At 32.5% G+C, this 26,149-nt stretch overlaps 1 protein-coding gene across 6 annotated transcripts in view; it reads right to left on the reverse strand.

Moving 5' to 3' along the window:
* The window catches only part of LOC126780516 (uncharacterized), a 174,817-nt gene that overhangs the window by 86,813 nt on the left and 61,855 nt on the right, over positions 1-26,149 (reverse strand). For all 6 annotated transcript variants that reach the window (XR_007670510.1, XR_007670511.1, XM_050505076.1 and 3 more), the window contains exons 4-5: positions 15,843-15,928; positions 12,842-12,937 (exon numbers count right to left, since the gene is read on the reverse strand). Coding sequence is in view for 4 of the 6 variants with exons in the window: in XM_050505076.1 (XP_050361033.1) it covers positions 12,842-12,937; positions 15,843-15,928 (182 nt within the window). In the remaining 2 variants the exon portion in view is untranslated. The remainder of the gene's footprint in view (positions 1-12,841; positions 12,938-15,842; positions 15,929-26,149) is intronic.

The following is a 26,149-nucleotide window of genomic DNA, read 5'->3' on the forward strand; positions in this document are numbered from 1 at the left end:
TAAGTAAATTTTATATTTCCTGATAATTTTTACCATATTGATATTATAAAAAACATTTATTAGGTGCTGTTAACACAAGTTAGGTACAGTTCATGATTTGCACCAGTTGTTTCGGATTAAACAAAATATAATTGAAAAACTCATAGAAAGCGGCCCCATCGTGTGGTTGATGTATTAGCACGGGTTAATTAAAGCTTCATTATACCTTTGTGAAGTCGGAGTGGATAATGAGCCCATACTATAGTGACCAGTTTTTATATATTAAAAGTTTAATCACAATATTCGCTAAAACATCTTGGTGAGCTAAGTTAAAAAATATTCTTTTTCAGCGAAATAAGTTTTGTCTGTTGTAAATAACGAAGGGATTCCCCTTAAAATATTTTTTTAGCTAATTTATTTCTTAAGCTTTTCTAAGTTACAAAGCAATAGTCTTGCATTACATATGCATCTTGTGTTTTTTTTTTTCGAATGGGTTTGTTGCTATTGGCCAAAGTGGCCTCGACAGCGCCACCGGGGAACTTGTGAAAGCTTTTCAGATTCTTTTATTGAACCGATTATTATGAAACAGCACATATGTTGAGTTCCTGTGACATTAAAACATGGTGATAGTTTCAATTTGTTTACGAGCATCTGATTATGGAATCATGAGGTGGACAAAAGAAATATTCAAGACTTATTTAATTTCCATTATATATATTATTTTTTAATTTTTGGTTACTTTTCAGACTAATATCCTGATTTATTGCCACGACTGATAAATCGAATGCCAAAAGCTTCTCAAGAATCTTTAAAATATTGTCGAGTTGCTTGAATATTTCAGAACCTTTTCTTCAGAACTTCATGGCATTTGTGTCCCGAATATACTCGTGATATGTATATGAAAAATACATTAAAATTAGTTCTAACAAAATTTGTCTACAGATATCAAGTTTGAACTTAATTTCCCTTACTACGGCCGCAGATTGTAATGGTATTAACCCTAACAAAGGTTTTTAAAGTTCAAAAAAAAATTCTCCCTTGGTAAAACAATAGATCTAGAGCACATTGCTGCTCCAATGTGTATTAGTGTATGTACAAGTTTTCTTTCACCGCTAAATACGAGATGAGTCATATATGACTCGTCTTCTTTTTCTTTAATTTGATCACGAAAATTCAGTAATACCGTGGATTATAATTCAGAATATTCTGTAAGGATCCACGTGTTTTGTCTATTAAGCTATCTCGAATCTAAAGTAAGCTTTTAGTGTACACAAAAACAAAAAAATAATACTTTCCAATAAAATTACCCCGTAACATATATTTCTGTGTTAATGATCACTAAAACTGGATATCTAAGACAATTACGCTGATCAATTCTCCGGTACAGATCTGATATCGAAGGTAGCTTTATTGCTAATAAAAATGTCGTAAATAGACAATAATTCACGTCAAATATTAAAGGAGACGAATGGTCTCGATCTAATGAGGTGAGTATTTAAAACTGATAATAAAATTGGAAAGCAGTATAATATCAATTTTCAGTGACATTTTTCTCTTTATTTTATCGCTAATTACGTTATGAAAAGTTGGAAAAACACATTATTATGTTAATAATTTCTATATTATTATATTAAGAATATCGAAGATAATTGAAAAAAGGGAATGGCCGCTCCTGATCTAGGTTTACTGAAGATCAGAAAAAAATTATTTTGAAACCACAGGATTCAAATCGCATTGGACTAATCGAAATTACGTTAAGGGATGCCTATGTCAACCAAGCGGTGGATATTTAAAAACTGATAAATAAATATATGAAGATATTTTTATTTTGAGTTCCCTTTTATGATTGAAAGTAGGTAGGTATATTTCTTCTTTCATTTCTAAAATATTTAACAACATTTTGACATGATCGTGTATAGAAGTTCTACTGCTTCGGCGGCTAACTCTTCTTTAGTATTTTAACCTAATTTAATTTAATTTTGATCATCGTTTCAAAAAATTATAGTAGGAATTATCCTTCACATATTCATACATTACGCGTTCAAGTGTTTGTATTTGCCTTCAGCCTAATACAATATTACAAATCTGTTCCCATTTCAAGAATATTTAATGGACTTTGTACTAGAGGATTTTAGATTAGTAAAGTCCGCAGAAATTTAATAAGGGAAAAGAAAAAAAATTAAATTGGTTAATTCAATTGTTAATTTAAGTACACGGTTGAAGTAGTTTTTTTTTCTCGCTACAATTTACACAACAATCACTTTGTACAACTTCCTTCTTTATCTAGTTTTCTCCATGAGTTGAGTCCAATCCTTTTGGTTTCTTTTCCTGTTAAAGCAAATATGTGTTCGCTTTTTTTCATATATTTAAAATTTGTGTATTTGTATTGTCGATATTTTTCTTATTGCATTATGTATTCTCTGATTAATGAAAGCATGCACTCAAACTCTTTGCATAATTAGTGCAAAAGAGTTCCGAACAAGTTTTTGGGAAACATATATGTTTGATCACACAATACTTAATTTATAACACTAAGTAAGCAAGTTGAGCAAATGTCGTTATAGATTTCGCTTTGAAATTTGCTGAGAAATACGACTCAGGCTAATCAACATGGAACGACACATACAAAAAGATGAAAAATAAATGTTTGAAAGATTATGTGCTGTTGAGAGAAAAAATCACAAGTTTGTTTATTTATATATATATTTATTGAAACAAAACCCGGTCATTATTTTAAAGTTTTTTTTTTTTATAGAATAGGAAGGTGGACGAGCATATGGGCCACCTGATGGTAAGTGGTCACCAAACGCTCTTAGACATTGGCATTGTAAGAAATGTCAACTATCGCTTATAGCCAATGCGCCACCAACCTTGGGAACTAAGATTTTATGTACCTTGTGCCTGTAATTACACTGGCTCACTCACCCTTCAAACCGGAACACAACAATATCAAGTATTGCTGTTTTGCGGTAGAATATCTGATGAGTGGGTGGTACCTACCCAGACGAGCTTGCACAAAGCCCTACCACCTGTAAAGTTAATTAAGCACTTCACGATTGCAAAATTGAATTATTTTATTTATGTATTTCTTTTGTTATGAATATAAGAAGTATATGTTAATACTAGCACATTTATTAAGCATTTATTTTTCTTTGTTTTGTACAGTCCAGTCATGCGCGTTGATTAAGCGTCCAAAATGCAATTACACCTTCCTTATTAGAATTACGTTTCCTGATATCGAATGGCACAAACTTCTCTAGGTACCTATAAAATATACTTATAGCTACCAAGCTATTCACTATATAGTCTATTAGAATAAAAAATAATGCCTTCGTGCAACCCCGTCGTTTGAGTAGCTTGTTGGAGTGTTAAGTGTCCATTTAAAGTTTGCTGTCTAAAAAATAAAACACTTGTACCTTTAATAAACTAACTCACCTTATAATTTGCAAAAACAAAGCAATACGATTGTTCATTCCGTGTTAGTTCTAAAAGTCCAGATGATATAAAAAAAAACAAACAAACAATTTATTTGCAAGAAATTAATATAATCAAGTATTATGTGTAGGCCCAAACGATTTAACCGATTTTGATGCGGTTTTATGTTTGAAACGAGACGTTTCTTATAGCCTAGCTATAAATTATAAAGATCTATTTAGGCGTTTGAAGATCATCAGGTCATTTCCTTGACAGTAGGTTTTACCAAGTTTCACAGGTCCGATAGATTTTAAATTGCGGTCCTTGCTGCGCGTCGTGCCTTATTAGGCCTATAAAAATATTTGATTTTTTTCATTTTATTTGTGTGCATATATAAATTTAGAATTAAATTTAATTTATGATGACATAAATATCAAACATTAAATAAAACAGCGCGAAGAATCGTACTCGGGTCAATTTGAACTTATTTTATTTATCAAGCCAGCCCACATCGAAATGCTTCAGGCGTTTTGTTAATTTTTCAGTTTTCCCCGTGTAAATAACGACAACGCTCCAGTAAAATTTCTCTATTTATCAATTGAACGGTCGCATTGAAGCTAAGATATAATAGTCACCTAAATGATCAATTGAAAAATAAACTTAAATAAATTTAAATTATTATAGCAAAGATCTGCAGTGTTATTTTGTAGGAATCATCTTCATTTTCTCAAATCTAAAATGCTTAAAACCTAATTACTTGTAATACGCGATTTTTAAAGTGAATCTTAAGCAAAGATTTTGGTTTCCAGGGCAGGCATTACTATGTTCATTTGCTACGTTTGTATTAATAATTGATCTCGTATCGATGGATAAAGAATCGCCACATTTGTATAAACCGTTGACAGCTTGAAAGAATAAGTTGGATACAATATTCCACAGAAGATGGAGATCCTTGTCCAGCATACTACTATTATAAATGTGAAAATAACTCTGTCTGTTATGCTTTCACAAGCCACTGAACTGATTCTGATGATATTTGTGATGACGAGAGCGTGAAGGACATAGGCTATACCTAATACGGCAAGTGTAAGGTAATTCCTCTAATACGCAGTAAAGTCGCGGGCGGAAGTTGTGAATAAAATTAATAATATCCGATAAACGTATATATTATATCAATCTTATGTTATAAACGTATATTACAACAAATGTTGTTATATTATATAAAAAGTTAATTGTTGTAAATTAGTTTTTCAAAGTATTATTTAATACTTTGAAAAACAATATATTCAAACACATTCAAGAGCCATATTTCAACATTACTTTATGTTATAACATTATAATGTCATGTGCTTAATTCGTGATTATAATTCATCTCGTGTTTGACGTTGAAGAAAAACATCGCGAGGAAATCTGCATGTGTCTAATTTCACTGAAATTCTGCCACAATTATCCCGCATTGGAGCAGCGTGGTAGAATAAACTCCGAAACCATCTCCTCAAAAAGGGAGAGAAGGCAGCAATGAGACATTCAAAGAATGTTACTATTGTGTTATGACAGTACATTAAGTTCTTTTGGCTAAAAGTATGTAATTTTTATTATCAAAATGTATTTAATAATATGATCAAATAAGGAAGTCCTCATGTTTGCATAAGTTTCGTATAATAATTAATTTAGAAGCAAGGAAAGTGATTTACATGCCCTAAGACTTGTCTTGATAACAACGTGCCTCGCTTACTCCGTGCAAGTTCAGTGTTTGAGAGTAATTTGCGTCAAGGGTACAAAATGATATCAGGGGCTTTACCATAGAATTGCTTTTTCGAAGTAGAAAAACTGAAAAATATCGATTCTGTGATTAAGATTTGACTCCTTTGGTAACATCGAAAATATTATGTTCACATAAAGTTGGATCGAGCTGTTGTTAGAGTGTTTTTGTGTAAAATATTTCGCGGCAACGAATAAAAATATTTGCGTAACCGGAAGATATATTTATTATAAATCTTTGTTAATATTCGTGCTTTTTATTGTTTATCTTAACCGAACATTCCGGACTTAAGACCCAGCACTACTGAGGTAGCATGTTTGTGTTTATAATTCAACCCGTAATCAACGATAAAGGCAAACATGCGCACATCGTGAGGCAAACTGCATTTGTCGGAAAAATATTGCTTCCTGTGTATCCACCGACCAACCAAAGCTTTAGAGCATAGTGGTTTAATAACCTCTAATCATTCTCAAGAGGATAGGATGCTTTTGTCCAACAGTGGGAAAATACAAACTGTTACAAGTTTTATTTTACTTTATTTCAGTATTATTTGTACCAAATTTAAGAAGCGATGCATATCATAAATATATTTTTCATAAAATATCCATACAAAAATGTAAATGTTATCTGAATTTTCTTTGCAAAGGCACAACTTTGCATTTCAATACACAGTAATTTACTATAGAGCTTCATCTGTTGGATAAGCAACAAACACTATATATACTCAATAACTTACGTTAATGGAGCGCCTAATACCTATTAACGGAAGTGTATTTTTTTTTAATAAATCTATCTCCAGCCCATTTCCATTTGTTCTGAGGTGAACGATAGATATGTCTATATATTTATTTTTTGGGTCAATGAAATTTCAAGTTTCTTGTGCTATATTTCTTTTTAAATTTATTTAGTTTAGATCTATCATTATATTATATCATTACGTTTATTTTAAGTTCATTTTTCTAAATTATGTACTGCTTGGTTTTTTTATTGACGTCAGCATATTAATTATTGTAACAAGAGAACCTTCATTTTATTTTTGCAATTAATATTTTCATAATATTTTTGTCCGATTTTTGTAAATCTATAAGTAATTGATTGATACGCGCACATCGCATTCATTTTCATCGCTAACACTCAATCGAGCAAGGTCAACAGCGTAGATCCACCTCTTAAAAGAAAATATCGCGCCCAACGGTGGTTTGACTTAAGCCATGTCAAGTAGCTCGATGCAATGTTATTAATTCAATCTTGAGCCTGATTCTATTTTTGCAGTCTTAATAATTCCAATGCCTATTTTATAAATGCAGTTTACACATTAACGAAGTTTTCACTGCTAAAAGTTTAATAACGGTACTTTTTACCCTTGGGGAGTAACTTCAATTGCAGATTCTTGTTCATAATCTTGAAAAGTATTTGATTTCATCTACGATACGGTATTTTATTTATAGGTCTTTTGATTTTTTACTTAGACAAACAGAGAAAGCCACATTAACCTTGGTCGCGAACTGACTGTAACGTTGCATGTATAAAAAACTCTGTCTGACTTGGTTGGAATCACTGGAACTAGAGATTTCTTATAAGCCTCGGGTAACCTATTTATTTTCCGGTAAAAAATGTTCTATATCTTGTCTCAAGATAAAAGCTTTCATCGTACTGAATTTCATCGAACATAATATTATTCAGGTGATTTTCACTTAAATTTCTACAAACATACGGGTAAATAGAAACATGTTACCTACCATAAACCATATACCATAAACATGTCCGAAATAAATCGTATTTTTCTTTTGTCTGATAATTTAAACTATACTTACTTCATACTTTAAAAGTAAATAATTATATCCTCCATTCATTTAGTATGTAACACAGGACATATTTTTTCTTAAATAAACAAATCTACCAAGATTGTGATAAATCTACCAAGTTCCTTTAGTATCATTTATAATTGTTAGACTGTATTGTTTCTAATGCATCTTTATATTTACAGGCAGTGTCACAATTGAAAACACAAAGGATTGATATTAGTGCACCTATTTGCATTTATATTCGTTCGTTCTTATAGTCCGATGGGACGATATACGAGTGGAGAGAAATGAAGCTACGGCTATACGTGCTTTCGGAGGCACGGGACTGTGACTTGATATCTCTTGCTAGGCTGTTACTAAGAATTTCTTGACGGACAACAAGACATGATTTACAAGGAATCAGAGGCACTTGTGATTAAGAATATAATATGTAAGATTAGAAATTAAAATATATACTTTTACTTAAACAAATATATATAACAAAAGCACTGATTATGTGCCAAATCAGTCTATAAATAGGATGGGTTTAGTCAAATAAAAAGTAAATCAAGATTAAAAAGGCCATACATAAATAATGCCTGTCATGGAACAATGTTAGCATAAAAAAAAATAAAGTTTTTGCAAAAAAGTACGTTTAATAAATAACAAATTATAAGGAGAAATGAGAAAAAATCTTCTACTCTATCTAAATCAATTCTTTTACTCTATCCATAACAAGCAAGTTACTCGTATCCTTTTTTTAGAAATGTCATTACAAAACAACTCATTAGAACATCTGGTCTTGTAGTGCTCATTAATTTATTAGAATACAAAATAGCCTCAATATTGATGCTAACGGTACTAATTGGCATCACTTGATGTTTGTAAAGTGCTTAATTTCAAAAAGTTACGAGCTAATAATATAATAATAATATTTATTTATTTATTTTGAACAAATTATACATATCTTAAACAATAAATACGATAGGAACTACATTAGTATAAAACTGTGTCGTAGCTACGTATATACGTATTTGTTCATTATAAACATAACAATCAAATATCATTTAATTTAATAACACAATAACTAATAATAAAAAAAATTACTATATAAATATATACATCTAAATATATATACTATAAGGAAGGGATGGGGTAGGAAGAAAGAATAGGTTAGGTCAATGTTATATTGATCGTTTTAGTAATGCTTCAGTCTCATCATAGCCCAAATTGAGAAGCCAGTTGGTCATTTGAATTTTACATTGGTAAGTCGTAAGTGAGAAAATATTGTTCTTCTTATTTATTCTTATAAATTATAAAATTGAGCTCAAATAATTGTATTGGTGACTTGCCATCGCTGATTTAAATGGAATGGTCTGGCAAACCTTATTACTTCTGCGTTTGTTAGATACAAACTTATTATAGGGAATATTTTTATGCTTCCAAAGAATTGTTTGCAGTATATACAGTTGACGCACTGTGAGAACTTTACAAGATTTATATAGTTCAATTGTAGGGAAACGGATAGGCTGAGAGATCATAATTTTTAATAAAAGTCTTTGTGCTCTCTCTAATCGAAGTATATTGATTTTAGCAGCACCTCCCCACGCTGTGATACAGTAAGTGATATTAGATTGCACAAGTGCGTAATATACAGTTTTTAAAGTCTGGAAACAAACAGATGCCCTAAGATATCTAAATACATACATTATTTTCCTTATACGTGAAATTACAGATTGAATGTGATCATTCCAATTTTGCCCCTCATCTATTGTTACTCCGAGATACTTAATGGTCTTAGTGCGAGAGATTTTATTACAGTTGCAAGGAACCTGGTATTCAGAACAATTATGAACGACTACAGGAAATGACGTAGCCGGTAAAGTATAGCTGGAGCCAAAAGTCATATAATGCGTTTTATCTATATTAAGAGTCAATAAGTTACAGGACAGCCAGTTCATTACGATAGCAAGGGCCAATTCTGCCTTATTTCGAGCATCTGACCAATTCTTATCATGGACAATTAGTGAGTTGTCGTTGGCATATGTTACGATTTTGCAGTTTGGTAATTTAAGCTTGCACAGATCATTAATGTAGACCAGGAATAAAGTCGGCCCTAGTACGCTGCCTTGAGGAACACCATTGAAAAGATCTTCATCATCACTTACTTGATTATTTATAGAGACATATTGAGTCCGTTCGCTAAGATAACTTTCGAAGATACTTAAGGCCTTATAAATGTTTTGGACCGTGTCGTTAATCATACTCATTACGGCATCTTCCGTGGATCTCTGCTATGCTAATTCTGAACCCGTATTGATTATTAGCCAATATGCCGAAATTGTTTAAATAAGAGATAAACCTACGATTAAGGATCTTTTCCAGTACTTTCGAAAAAGTGGTCAGGACCGAAATGGGTCTGTAGTTATTGACATTGTCCTTCGCTCCATCGACGTTATCTAAAACCATTGAGTTAGACATAGGAAGAGTATTGGGGAGGTATGGGCTATACTTCTGCTGTGAGACTATTGTACTAGAAGCCAAATTTTTCCCAACATTAGCAAAAAATTTGTTAACTTTGTTTAGGGCACTAATTGGGTCAGAGCATGCCTTTAACAGGTCATCAGAGGTCTTTGATTTTTTGTTAGGTATATTACCAAACAATTTGATCAATTTCCAAGTATTTTTGTTGCTCTTCCTAGCTTTATGAAATTCGTTGCATTCATATTCGGACTTAATTTTTTTTAATAAATTATTGCAGAAGTTTTTGTAACGAATATATGTTATTTTAAAAATAGTATTGTCTGGATTTTTTTACTTTTTTTATACAGTTTATCACGATTGCGAATGCAACGAAGTAATCCAGGTGTGATCCAGGGCTTGAGGATTCTTTTCCTGCTAGGAACAGGAATAAGACGCGTGTGATTTTTAACGATGGAAGACACTGTTTTCACAAGTTGCGTGGCTGATTTCTCCGGATCAGTTGAATTAGAGATGGCCGAAAAATCACAGATCGCAAGGTCAGCAACGATAGCGACCTCATTGACACGAATATAACTACCAGCGGATTTAGTAGGTTTCAGTTTAAACTCACAGTAAAAAATAGCCGGAACATGATCTGTAAAAGGAGCGTCAAACATAACAGTGGTGGTGTTTTTGTTACTTCTTAGGATGACATGATCAAGACACTTCTCATTTCTAGTTGGAGTGACATATGCAGGCAGCATTCCATGGATGGCAGAGATGTTAAGGTAATCATCCATACGAGGATCCTTAATAGCTGGGTTAATATTAATGTTTATATCTCCAATGATTGCTGTTTTAAAGCTCGATAAACTAAGTAAGACTTTATCAAGACTGTTAATAAATGAAGAAATGTTGTAGTAAGAAGAGGAGCGGTAAATGGCTACTAGAGCATTATCAGAACGAAATTTTAAAACTAGACAGTAAGCTTCCGCAAAAAGAAACTCCTCAACACGACAATCTAAGCCGCTTCTGAAGTATGCAACGACGCCATCATTTTGGTTAGTGTACTGTGACTTAAAAGAACTGAAACCCGGTAACGTAGGTAAGACTGAGACCTTTCTTAACCAACATTCAGATAAAATAAGCACGTCAACCTGGTTGTTCAATCTATTTAGCAAAACCAAGAGTCTATCGAAATTGCAGTTTAAGCTTCTTATGTTAACATGAAAAACCTTTAGCCTCGTTTTGCATTTCAAAAAATCGCCACACTGCTCAGGACAAGATATTATGAATTCTGAAGCTGTTATAGCTTCAATATTTTCGTTAATTAAGTTTATATCATTCATAAAGAAATATTATTGAATTTTCAATGTTACAATTTACAGTAGTTCTAGGGTCAGATTCGATTCTTTTTTTGTTTTTATTTTTTTAACTTGGCCTTACTCACTAAATATTTTGGAATATTATCAGCAAATGAAAGATTTGATAAGACTGAAAAAAGGAAAATAAGGTAAGGATATTTTGTGATGGATATATATGTATAAATATAAGGATTATAACATTGATCTAAATGATTATAAAAAATTAACAACATAGAAATGTAGGAATAGGAGCTAAGATTAAATATGAAAAAATCATTCATTAACATAAAAAGGTTACTAAGAACAAGTAACATGCATCTACAGCAAATAGCGACATTTGTGACACCTAGTCATTTCTTCATTTTTAAGGAATCTAGGTCCAATTCTTTTTTTTATGTCAATTAGCTGGTCACCTTCTTTCTTACGAAGAAATATTTTGCCATTGGACGTCCAGCAATAGGCGTACTCATAAGATTTGGCAAAATCACGACTGAGATAAAACAAACTCTTCATTTTAGATGAAAGACTTTCCGAGATAAAAATCGGTTTGGATTGGGGGCCCCATTTATTAAAATAAATAACAAATGTGAATGAACAGTAACAAAAATATACGACATCAATAAATAGCTTTTAAATCAAAATGTTTTAAATGACATGTAAAAATATTTATAAGCACATGCAAAAAATATCTCAGTAATTTTTAAGTATTCCACGTCTTTTTATTTTTGGAAAAATTATTAGAAATCAATCTGCCTTGTCGACACTTACACTTGCCTACACAAACAACGCTACTCAACACGGGATATTACTGATTATTTTTCTCATGCGTCAAGATGAAAATAATACCATAATTATTGTTTTTATTTTTTGTCACGGTAATCAGATAACGTGTTTTGAACCATATAAAAATTATATTTGACAAAAAAATAATTCAAATATTGATTTAATGGAAATTCGGAACTATTGAAAAGAAGAAAGTTAGGTGAACGGGGAGATCGGGAATGGTAAGACGATATGTCCTTTGTATCAATTACACTGGCTTACTCACAAACTGGATGACAACAATATTAAATATTGCTATTGAGGTACAATATATGATAAGTGCTACCTACCCAGGGGGATTGCACGAGACCCTACTACCAAGATATTAAGCTAAATAACAATCTGTCCCGTAAGTGTTGATAAAATTAGTATGAAATAAAACAAACATAAGATAATCGATATAAAAATAATGTGTTACACCAATTGAAATATTTTGTTTCGACTTGAACCCGCGATTTTAGTTCGAATGAACATATTCCATCTTGGTTCAACAGAAATTAGTTCTAAAAAAGAATTCTTGCTAAATTAGAAGCGTCTGTTACAAATACTCACCTATTTATCAAGTTAGTCTACTCAGACGGACGCAATTTTTATGTGCCATGATATTTTCACTGTATTATTATAATCATAGAGTTATATTATGTACTATGATTGAGTTTTCCCTTTTCATAACAAAAAATACGGTCGACATAATAAATAGTATCATATTGTATTTCAAATGTGTATGACTTAGTTTAGGTTGGAACAGCGTTGCGTTTTTATAATGAAAGTTTTTCATTTTTATAAAAATTTTTCGCTTTGAAATCCGTAGAATATGATTGATAGGGAAATCATTTGTTATCTCTTTTACTCATTACTGACTCACTCACACCTCTATGGCTATATAATTGAGGGGAATCTTATCATAGGATGTTACCGCTTTTTGTTAGTATTACCGCTAAATATAGCATGCATATCATATTTAATTGACGTTCGCACATTTAGAACATATATTTTGTTTTCCAATCACGATGCGTAATCGCAGTATCGACCGATCGATAAGTTTCTTTATATTTCGGTGATGAAATTTAAAATTTTAATTATTATTACGCGGTCATTTAAGTCTATTTAGATATAAGAAACTTGACCTTTACGAGAACCGTATTATACTCTAGGGTCAAATGAAGCAGGTCATTCAAATTATTGACCCAGTAAGTCACAGATAAAAAAAAGTGAATAAAGTTAAACACATTTTTTTAAATATTTCCACTTACCGTCTGCAAGTAGAACAAGTAGACTAGATTTACAACCTCAACCAGTGTCTCCAATCCCATAACAAAGATCCAAGGCAGCAGCAAGAACTTTATATCCTGAAACAAAGACGCAAAATTAATTACATTCATAAATAAAATTCGTAATTAGAACTTGTTTACAGTGAAAAGATTTTATTTTTAATTTTTCGCAATAAATATTGTTTTAAACAAACGATGAACTAACGAACAAACTGAAGTTACATGCTTGCAAGCTTGACAGAAGTCGATTAATATTGGTAGAGAACAAAGGGTAAAATATAAATTAATGTTTATAGATTTGTTCGAGAGTAATAGATATATTTCGATACCGTTTGACCGATAACCTTAAAAGTTGGCACTTATATGAGGTTCACATACTATTCACTTTATGTAACTAGATGACGCCGATCGTCATGACATTTGGTATATATTGGCTTGCGAGCGCTTTATTTTGCGAGTCTTATAATCAGATGGTTATGCTTACCATTGTTCATATTCAATTCGTTCAAGCATCATTCATACGATTACATTGAAACTTTGTTTATGCTATTGCATATGCTTTTGAAATGTTATAGCTGGCATACATGCATTTAATATAAAAATCTGTGGTATTTCCAGTACTTTATAAGTTCCATGGGCACACATTCCGTGAAAGCGAACAAACGTAATCAAGTCACAGATTCATTCCGATTCGTTATACAGTTTGTTGAACTTAGCACGCGACAATAGCCCTTACTACGATAGTACAGCGATCATGTGTTACATATAAATTATATTTGTTTCAAGCTATTATAGACCTTATGTTAGTAGCATTAAGATCAATATGCTATACAAAAAATCTTGATACCCCATTCGACGCTATGATTTTTTTCGGATCTCAGATATTCTGAAACATAGATTGAACGTTCAGGTTTTTATTATATACAACTCTCTGAGAACTTTTGTATTAGTTTCAAAGTATAGTTTATGTATCCTACCCTAAATATATGTATAATTTCTATTTATTTGCCTGCAAACAAGGCCTAGGGAGATAGACGTAGCCTAGAGTTTTCTGCTATTTAAAATAAATAGTATTACGAATACCACTTAAACGAAGCTATGCTCATTTAATGTCAAATATGTTAGCGCTTCATTTGTTTGCAGATTCCGTCACACCAGTATAAAGACAAGAGATGTCCCTTCGTAAACTCTCAGTAACGCTCAAAATTTGGAAATTATTAGTTTTTCATTTCTAAAATCTCTCGGGTCGGATTGCAATTCTATTAGAGTATGAAGATGTTAGTAGTAAGGTAGTTCAGCACCTGTGTTGGTGTGCGCTATCGTGCACTATTATATGCCCTGCCTTGTGTAGTTTATCTATTGAGACTGACGGTTATGGCAACCGACGTCAGGTCAAGAGGACATCACAACATGGATTGTGGTGTGCAATATTTTTAAGTATTTATTCAACTTACAATGTTTGTTCAAAGGTTAAATCTTGCAGGCTGAAATAGAACTGTCATCCTCAGGAGTTAAATTTTACATATATTAGTTTCGATGACTATGCATTTTTATGATAAATATAACCTGGTTCGGCACCCTCGTTTGGGTCTCCTCCTCAAGGCAACGCACAGACTCAGATATTTTGTAGAAAAAGCGTGTATATGAAACGATTGCCTCGTTGGTCAAGTGGCTAGAGATAGATGGCTGCAGATGGATTCAAACTCTAGGTCGAGTCATTAAGAAGTAATTGATTTTTTTGTCGAAGATTCTCAGTAGCAGGTCGGAGTCTGGAAGCCCGTACCTCGGAAAGCACTCAAATCTATCAACGTATAAACTATTAATATCTCTCTTAAACTATAATCGGTTCATGTTTGAATATAATCAAAATTATTGCTTATAATTGTAATAGTATTTTTTTTAAAGATAACCTAATTCTTTAAAAATATTCAATTTCAACTGTTTTCGTCCGGTAGATTCGACAAAACTAATCTATGACAGACGGGCTGACAGTCAAGAATGTGTTCATTTAAGGTTTTCGTTTTTTAATCAGATACACTAATTTTTTTTAATATTTATTTATAATCATAAAATTTGGTAATTTTTCTAACAGTCATATGCAAAAATTCCTAACACTTCTAACTGAAAATAATAGTTTTAGATGTTTAAAATATAATCTGAACATTGAAGCCCTATTCCTTGCACTTATAAAATGCAAATACGACGTTAAGGTATTAGGTTGCATTTTCCGTTTTCTACTAATATTACGTATCTAGAACATGGAGGAAATACTGGAAATATGACGTGATATTGAAAATACCAAATGGCGGAGCGATTGCGAATCAAAATTTGAAAATCGATTTCGTTAGTCAATTTCGATTCGATTGCCATTCGTTTAAATAAACTTTGTATTTATGCTACACAGTGCACCTTACATCTTACTAACATTATAAATGTGACAATCAAAAATAAATCGATAACAATATTACATTCTATTATTAATAAAAATATATAAAAAATGCACGCGAGTCCGTGTGTAAAAACTATTTGGCTACTCGAGAGTTGATGCAGCCGCACTTGTTCAGCAAGCCACTTCATTCACGTGAATAGTGGATATGACAATACGGTCATTAAACCCTGAGTAGTTGATTTTTAAAACGAGCCTAGAAGGGTGAGCGCTGACGCCTTGCTGAGTTCCATTAAGATTTGTTCATAAAAGCGTGCACGTATAGACGTAAAATATGTTTATTTTTATAAGTTATTATTATTATAAGTAATATAGAGGTTATTGCTGACATATCCACCCAATTAAGCTTAATGGTTATGGTCATAAAATAATATATATAGATATATATTTTTAACCGATTACTTCTTTTGAACCCAGGACCCCGTGATCTACGGCTTTATGAGCTATCCACCAAGGAAGCACTGTGATATACCTACCCACCCACATCTACCTACTACTACCCATCCAATATTAACATATGGAATAAGTATTAGATACCTTATAAATGCCAATTATAAGAAGCATACAAGCGAGGAGTCCAAGTGTGCTGCAAGCCAGCAGGGTGATGTTCAGCGATACGGTAACTGCAACAAATAAAAACAACCTTTTATATTTAAATACAAAAAATACATTAAAGTATTAATTTTATACGTTTATATTATATACATTTAACTTTATACAGCTGTCGATGGTACCTGCTTGAATGTTTTAAACCCATAGTAAATAGTTTCAACAGTTTACCGGTACCAAGCGATTTGAAAGTTTTATTGGATTATTGCGTTGGGGACGCCTAGCAAACGCTTGAAGACTAATATGAAGGTAAATAGAAATATTTCTCAAACCAAGGCACAGGATTACTTACCTTTCTTTTAAAAAACAAAGTATGAAAATGGCAAGGCATTTAGAAAGTGATGATTAACAAAAAGCAAATTTATTTTGCTTATTAATTAATTACAGTCAGTCCCAAAATATTGTTACGCTAAATAATAATCAATTTTCATGAAATGACTTCTTTATTAATTGGTTTTTGACGGCTACTGTACGCTTTTAATGTAGAAACATGACATAATCAATTTTAATTTTTTAAAGAACTATAAAGTTCTCAATTGTTTAATTTTAACTTCAGTTTTATTTTTTTAAGCATCTTAATCTTTAAATCGAACTTAAAAATATTTATTCAATATAGAAGCGTCACACTTGCTTATTGAGTGGGAAAAATCAACGAACAGCGAAATAAACTTAGCGTGATTTTGTTTTATTTCATAGTTAGAAGGATTTGTAAATGCCACCTGATAATAAGCTGTTACCATTGCCCCTATGGGCACAAATGCCTATACATTGGCACCTTAAAAAATATTAATCATCCCTTACATCGTCAACGCACCACTAAACTTGGGAACTAATCTGTTAATTATATTCCTTGTATTTGTAGTTACACTGATTCACTCGCCCTTCCATCCGGAACACAACAATACTATTATTGCTGTTTGGCGGTGGAATATGTGATGTATGGTTGGTATCTACCAGACGGCCTTGCACAAAGCTCTATCGCCAAATAATTTCTTATTTAAAATTTAACAATTGTGGATGTCATAAAATTATTTTTTATTTAAAATGGTCTATAAGCGAATCCTTTTCTTCTCAAGGTTTGCAATCATCTTAAAAGTCATTGGTTTTGTCACAAAATTTTACAATTAAACGTTGTCGAACGTTTTCAAGGATCCTGGTGTAAAAGCGTATAGTGCCATAAAAGAGTTACTAACCCCGTATAATTAGTAATAGTAATTATAAGCTTAGGCCTGTTCCTAATGTTTAGTAAGTATTTCACAATGTTTTGAAACAAAATTTTGTGTTTGTGTACATTCGTCATTATCAAATAATCATATGCGACAGTCATATTTTTTTAAACAAACATTTATAATGAGATATCTATAAATAGCTAATCTAGCCCGAAGAGCTATTGTGTAATAAATGGATAATAAATACAGAACAGGATATCGAAATGTCAGAGGATGGTATGCAGTACTGACATGACTACAATATTTGTAACGTTTAAACAAAACACACATCAAGACATGCTGCAATCATCGTGAGTTGGAAAAAGTGTCAAGTTCGGTTCGATCGATTCATATGTGTACTGAGTGGTTCTAGGACTCCAAAATTCTCGAAAATTCCATTCGGTAAGGTACTGTAAATTTTCAGGCGTGGATTTAAATAAGACAGTTGCAGTCCACGCTCAATTCCTGTTGCTATATTAAACGAATCGTCTTTGTATATCGGTATCGATTGTTTTCAAGATATAAGTAAAGTCATGTCCTATAACTTTTAATATTTAATATTTTGTTATTGAGATTTTTTGAATGCATATTATGTTAACTTTCTATAGTAGCCCGTCACGGAGTTACGATACAATTATTAGTCAAAAGAAATGCACACGCAGTATAATGAAAACTGACTTCATGGCTCAGTGGTTTCCGACCGCTGAGCCACCTGATAATACGTGAATCGCTTAATTTGTGTACCTAATTAATCTCGTGCTTGACAGTGAAGGAAAACATCACGAGATTTTTTAAGCCCTTTAGAAACAACGTAGAACAAATTAATCGTCTTATGATGAACAAATCCAGGTCATTTTACATTCGTCCATCTTAACATACATCACAATGATCACATTTATGAGAGATAAATTTGTCCATAGCTTATATGATTCGGAACTGATATGGACCAATGGTTAGAGCACATGTGTTTTATAGTGGAATAAGCTTTAAGGAATAATCCTTCTCCTCAAAAGGAGAGGTGGCCTTAGATTAACAATGATATATTTACAGGCTATTAATACATATACTTTACATATTATTCATTATTTACTAAATTTATTAAATAAATTTGGCAACCTTTATCCAAATTTGCCAGAGAGTTTTCGATTAACCGACAAATAATAATTAACCATTAATTTGGAAACGAATTATAAGAAGATTAAGTAAGCATTAAATCGTTAATTTGTTATAATTAATCCATCATTTAATGTTATATGGATCTCGAGTACGTTATTGGGTCGTAACCTTTTCAACCTTTTTTGATAATTAAACAATGTTTTAACTCGTTGGTAAATTTTAAATACATTAAAACATAGCGACGTAAGCCCTCAATATACTATGATATCGCTCAAGTATACGAATTGTCAAATATAGTCTTTAATTTAATTTTTTTTTTCGGTTATAACTTTTTAAGCTTACTTCACGGATGATGATAAACAAGTGCAACTATTTAACTTATTACCAAGTGAACTATTCTGTAAGAACAAAGTAACTTATCGCAGAATACGATTGTGAAACAGCCGGAGTATAATAGTGAGGATAGTGCATCAATGTTAACGTGCGCACTTGTGCACTGTAAGAAGGGTTTAGTTACCGTGAAGTATCGTGTTTCGAAGTCCCGAGACTTTTGTCAGATTTAAAAGTATCTTGCCCGGTGCTTTCAAGTCGAGACTCGAAACTTACTTCATGATTGCATCGTATCATGATGATGTTATTTAGAAAATATCGTAACAAGTTTTATTCTGTCGCTGTTACGTACAAAACATTTCACTACAAATATATATCATAATATACTCGTAAATATATATGATTATAACTAAGTGGGTTTTACAGATAGAATATGTAATTTAAATTAGATGATTTATTGACTAGCGTCAAACTTCACAATTTATTTTGTAAATACAAAAATTTTACTTTTTAAAGTCTGAATTTAGCAGACCGCAATTATTGTCTAAAAATTAATTTGTTATTTAGAAAAGTCTCAACGAGCCGGAACGTCCCGGGACTTCAACTCTAAGATGTTTCAAGACCCGAGACTTTGAAAATGTCGAGACTTCCCAAACTCTAACAGTAATATCCACGACACAGCTGGCTATACTTGAGATTGGCCGAAACTCTGTCAGTAGCTTGACATGTACAGTTTTTATTTAATACAAACATAATTTCTTTTATAATATTCTTTTTAAATTTTAGTTCTAACGACTATTATATAGTTGGAATATATTTAATACATCGAAATAATGTACAATCGATGACGAGCCTGTTGGCGTGGTTGGTAAATACTTGCCTTTCACGCCGAAGGATGTGGATTCGATTCCCACCCTTGACAGACATTTGTGTGCATGAACATATCTGTTTGTCCCGAGTCCCAGACTCATAGATATGTTGTAATTATCTATAAAATTATTTATTTACAAAATAAAGGTAATATATGTAGTATATCAGTTGTCTGGTTTCCATAGTACAAGCTCGCTTAATTTGGGATCAGATAGCCGATATTCCATTTCCTACGTGCTCTACAGTGAATTTCACTTATAACTCAATAACCTATATCGCAAAAATAGTTACAAAAAATGACATTTTTAATTCTTAGAAAAATAGTGTAATAGTGCTCCATTAGGACATAAATTATAGTTAATGCTTGTTTAAAATATACATTCATTACCAATGAACTTATTTTATAAGTTAAAAAAAAAAACAATTACAAACTATGTACGTTAAAACGGGGACACGAGTCCAAGACTAAGACTTTAAATATACTTACGAAATATTCTATATTAAAAAAAATGTTAATAAATTACTGAAATGAACATTTTCGTGAACAATATTTAAATTAGATGTCCTCGTCATAATCGAATAAACGAATATTAAATCATTCTTAATTTGTATGTACTTTTTAAAATCACTATTGAAATTGATGTAAGAAGCCGTAATCTATTATTATCTTATATTATTCCATAATATTAAAGGAGCAATTTTTAAATATGGTTCGTGTATCTCGGAAACGGCTCTATTGATTTAACTGAATATTTTATATTTAAATAAGGTTTTGCTTTTTAAGTCTATCTATATTTTATCTTGCCTGAATAACACAAATTAAAAACTATAACTAATTATTATTAGACCCGCGCGATTATTAGCCTAGGTATAACACCATTAATGAAGATGGAGCTTCGGGTAAAGTTGTCTCGTACTGGGCTTGTAGCTAGTCAATACCGCTAACATCTTGGGTCACCTCCTACCCGCCATGGGAGGGTCGGAAACACTGTTCCGGTGCTTATATTCCGGTGTATAACGCACTACGCTCCATGGAGCTGTGAACTCTTAGTCACATTAGCATGCGCAAGCGATACCGTGAAGGTGCAAATAATAGACTGAGGGGGTACTGTGGTTTTGCAATGGGTGTGCTAGCTGTCGGTGAGTCCACTTTATTTGTTCACAAAAAATAACATATTTTTATATTAAGCCGTCGTTCGAAAATGAAGTTCTTTAAACGAAAGACAATCGAACGAAGACTAGTTAAATATCAGTATAGATGATGAATTTTTTGCAGGTCACTGCTCACTATTCTACCCTTCAACATCGGATAAACAACGGGAGACTGACCGGCGGATCGAAACGGTGTTGTAGCCTAGATTATTATTTATATTTTACACTAGGCCTTTCTTGGCGCTACTATTTACTGTTTCAAGAATAATTACTTCAATGTGACAGCTGTTCATAGACCGATCAAAAGTTGTTTTTTTTTTAATTTGTATTAATAAAAAAAAATAGTTAATACTTTGATGGCTTTACCTATAAATAATTATGCAGTGAAATCCTTTGTCTTTCGATTGTCAAATCAATGATGAAAGAAAGAGAGAAATCAATGTTTATATATAATAACATTTATAAGTAAGGTCATGTTCAAAGTTATTGACAATATTCTAATAATATTGAAGTTGTGAATATTATTCTCTAATTTAAAATTGAGGGTTACAATGCCTAATTTAATTTTATTCCACGTAAAATTTGATGGTACGAAGGCCACGGCTGAATAATAAAGACGGGAAGTAAATAAGTTATGAATTACAGTGAAAATAGCCGTCCGAAGTCAAAGTCGGAGAATTTTACGTCATATTAAATTATATGGGAAGATATAAGCACCAACGCATACCTCAATAGCATAAAGCAATCTAAATCTATTTATACAAGTATAAAAATACTCAAAAATAAAATATAACCTACTCATTTCTGAGTGGAATTCACTAAATGTTTAGCTATACTGAATACAAAAGGGTAAGAGGAATATACATTAAAAGATACGCGCCAAACCCATAAAATCATACTTCTTTTGAAGTCGATTAACCAAGTGGTAGGGTTTTGTGTATCCCGCTTGAGTGGGTAGCACCCATTCATCCTTTTTTGTACAACCAAACATCAATAAATCTATATAGCGCGTTTAAAGGGTGAGCAAGTGTAATACCTGTTATTACGAGGGATACAACATCTTTAGTTAGTTCAGTTACCATAGTCGATATCGCATTAGTTATTAGTTCAAAGGCTCGTATGCCTTAAAATTATAGCAAACACTAAACATGTTATAAGAATTTCGATAATGTCAACGGGTATTTATTATTATTTTAGGCCCCAGTATAGATACAATCAGATCAGTGAAAAGTTAGCACTTCTGTCAATGCTATAGAATTATAACCCAAAAATTCAATTAAGTAGTACCAATATAATGTACTGATTACTTGAAAAATATTTCAAATTTAAAATAAGTCTATATAAAGAAAACAAAAAAAAAATATTTTATAATACATTTATTTAAAAACCTCGAAATTGAAGAAGGGTTTCTAAGCAGCTATTCATTTCGATTTAGATTCTAGCTTTGCCCCTATACATAAAGATAACTATTAATAGTCTTGAGATTCTAATAATACCATATTAGGCGAGTAGTCAAATTAAAAATAATTATAATATCCACGCATTATAAACAATGATAGTCAAGGACGAAGTACCACGATTTTGGAGAAAAAAATATCCAGAGCAGAGAATTATCTGTTCGCCTTATATTGGAGGTAAATACCTTCGAATAACTCTTCCGAGCGGTATTTTCCGAGGCAAGCCATTATATTGAAGACTCTCGGTTCTTTCGTAACTTAGCTGGTAATTTATTGTCCCTTCGCACTGAATTATGTTACAATTCGAGATGGCGTCGCAAACAGTTGCCGCTAATTGAAAATATAATCAGGTTAACACGTAATTTTAATAAAAAAGCACTACTTAATATCCACTAAACTAAATTGGAGCAGCGTAGCGGAATAAGCTCCAACCCTTCCCTTTAAAATAGCCCAACAATTGGAAATTTACTGTATAACTTTTACCTATTTACTTTAAACCTAGGTATATTTTAGCATAGCTAAATGGACTTATAATAAGCCAAAGTAATTATTCAAGACATTTTCAGAAACTGTTTGACTTTGAATTTACTTGAAGTTTATTTTAAAATAAGAACTGAGTTTACAGTTTATCTCTATAAAGTTGGCAATCTTGTCAAGATTCGATTAAAAGTTGTTTTTAGTAAATTAAGTTCATATTTTAACATAATAAGAGAAAGGCTGATGGTAGAAACGGGTGACGTGCAAACTTATCGAACGCGGTCTCTTTTGCTCATATATATTGTTGACACGCTAACAAATATAAACTATTCCCATTAATTTATAATCCAGAATTCCAGAACATATGGACGAACGTCACCTGTCAACTTGTAACCCAATCGCAGAAGACTATATTTTTGGCCACCAGTGCTATGTTTTTATGTTAAAGTTACGCATTAATCATGGCAATTTTGTGGTAAATAATATTCTCATAGCTATAAAACTAAAACTAAAAGTTTCTCGTGTAGTTAAATATATTGTAATAATTAAATATAATAGTATTGGTTTTAGTATTCGATTCAATATTTTTCACACCCTCAGGATATACGTCATTCGGAGTCTGAGTGGTCTCAAATTTCACGGAGAAGTCCAGTACCCACTCCTCTGATACTGTTAAGGTCAGTAGTGCCAAGTTTTCACAAAACAGTTCATATATTATAGAAAACGGAGTTATCACCACTGTGTAACTGTAATTTATCTTCTGGACCATAGGCCTCTCCAATGGCACGCCACTGAGGTCGATCTTCAGCTCTCAATCCCCATCCGCTGCCAGCCACTTTACAATAATGTTTATACATAAAGTTAAGATATTATTGTTTTATAAAGTTTGAGTAGAGTAAGCGAAATCACACGCTTTGAATAGTTTCTTGAAATATTATACGACTATTCAGCTAATACCTGTTTTATTATGCCCTCATATCAATTGCCGTAAAACTCACAATATACCGCGCCTTTACACATTAGGAAAATTGAATAACCCTTTTTTATAAATTAATAATAATTTACTTAAAGTGTTTTCTTTTCTTTATTTAAAGCCCAATAATATTTTACTTCAATCTTAGCCAAAGCAAAGAAGCAATTAGAATGAATTAGAATTGAAAGTGTAAATTGACGGATAACAGAAAAAACGGTCCTTATATGGTTTCTGATGTTACTATAATTGTAAAAGAAATATTGCTTCCTTATCGGCGATGAAACTATAGTTTAATAACGTTTTCATTTCACAGCAAAAGTCACCTTCATTATCCATTAGAAAATGTACACCATTACTCTTTGAAAATATAATTGCTTTGCCATATGAAGCATAATGTTAATATAATCCTGATTATGTCATCAATTTTAAAATTGATACAATATTTATACAATAATTATTAATCCTATTTGATACGCTGGACATGGAAGGGGTTAATTATACTGGCTTATTCACCACAATCGATGGGTGGTGACAACGCTTCATTAAATAATTCCACTAATATCATCATTTAACATAGATACAGTGTTATTTAAGAGTTATCAGCGAGTCTCCTCTTTTATAAATGCATAATTGTGTATCAATTCAGAATACGCTATGACTTTAGAGAATTTTAAGCCCAAAGTTTACAAGTATAGATTTAATACTTTCATTAATATTCCAAGTAATAGTTCTTCACAAGCAGCTTCGCTGTACACCTACATTTTATTCATAAGAATAATTTCAATCATATTTCAACGTCTCCGCACCTGCTGGCCCAAATAACGAAGCTCAAGCCACAATTTTCGTAAATGAAATATTTTAAAAGGTATTATATGTAAATCTTATTTAGATGACGCTTTTTACAGTGCTGGCAAAGTAAAGGGCAATAAAAAATGAACAAAATCGCCATGCTGGGGATTGACGTTCGCTGCGACCTTAGTCCAAGGGATTACATCGAGGCTGTTATAAAAACAGCTTCACGGAAACTCGGAGTTCTGAACAAGGTGCGGCGCTGTTTCACGCCACAACAACTGTGCCTGCTGTACAAAACACAGGTACGGTCTTGCGTGGAATATTGCTCGCACCTTTGGGATGGCTCCGCTAAGTACCTACTTGAGGCCTTGGACCGGTTGCAGCGACGTGCCGTACCCATTATTGGCGACGTAAAGGTCACAAACACCCTTGAACCTTTACAATTGCGTCGTGAGATAGCAGCACTGAGCGCTTTCTATCGACTGTATCACGGCGAGTGCTCTGAGGAATTATTCTCTCTAATTCCTGCTTCCCCCTTCCTTCTTAAGTCCACGCGAGCTGGTTCTCGATGTCACCGCCTAACTGTGACATCAATTCCATCGCGAACAAAGAAATTTGGCAACTCCTTTCTTTGTCGCACTTCCAAAAAATGGAATTCCTTACCAGCTCACGTGTTCCCCTCCTCTTACAACCCGGGTTCCTTCACACGAGGCGTGAAGAGGCATCTTGCGGGCCGGCAAGGCGAAGGCGGCTATTGCAGAACGTTTTTTCCGTCTGTACTGGCCGTCGTCGCGTTTGGACTCTACTACCACTTACCATCAGGTGGAGTAGAGTCATTTGCCCTCCCGGCGAATATAAAAAAAAAAAAAAGAACAGTCCGCAAATGCCTACTTCTGGTCAAAGTCTACCCACACTGCTACTCCACCTCACTGTTCGATTTCAGATGCTTATATTTTGTCAGAATTTCATTCGAAATATGCAGAATTTCCTCAAGATGTTTTTCTTTAAATTTTATATTGGACAAAAGTTAAAGTTATTATATTTTGTATAGATTAATATGGCATGGCATGGCAATTCATACAAGAAACTGAGCTAAAAATTATGATAAACGAAAGGAATTTCCCAAAAAATGGTTTCCAACTGAACATTATTAATAGATAATAGTCTAACGCAAGGGCTAATATTGTGAAATAACGAGTATGACATTATATATTTCTGACTTAGGAACAACGCGATCTCGTGTTTACACAAGGACGAAAGTCAAATCGCTTCTAACTGCTGAACTCTGAGATACTACTGAGAATACCTTACAACTTATTTTCGGGCCTTACTCGGAATTTGAGCCCAGGTCCTTCAATTCATTATAAACTACCCACAAGACTAACGAAATCCTAACTAATATTATAAATGTAAAAACGAGTTCGTTTATTTAATAATAATAATATCCTGGGACATTTTTCACACACGGCCATCTGATCCCAAATTAAGCTTGTACAAAGCTTGTGCTATGGAAACCAGACAACTGATATACTACATATACTACTTTTCTTTTGTAAATACATACTTATATAGACAATTACACCCAGACTCAGGACAAATAGACATGTTCATGCACAAGTGGCAAGTATCTACCAACCAAGCCAACCGGCTCATATATTTGTTTATGTGTTCCACTTTCACGTCTTAACTACCGCACCGATCGTCTTGAAATTTTGCATACACGTTTTCATGGGTACATAAAAGTACATAGTGTACCTAATCATCTGCTCTTACCCCTCATACGAAAAGCTGTAATAGTTTATATCAATCCCTCATGACTACTGACTGCTCCCGTCCCAATCCTACCAGCTCGACTTTAAT

The sequence above is a fragment of the Nymphalis io genome, chromosome Z (assembly GCF_905147045.1).
Source record: "Nymphalis io chromosome Z, ilAglIoxx1.1, whole genome shotgun sequence".
In the NCBI taxonomy this organism is placed as follows: domain Eukaryota; kingdom Metazoa; phylum Arthropoda; class Insecta; order Lepidoptera; family Nymphalidae; genus Nymphalis; species Nymphalis io.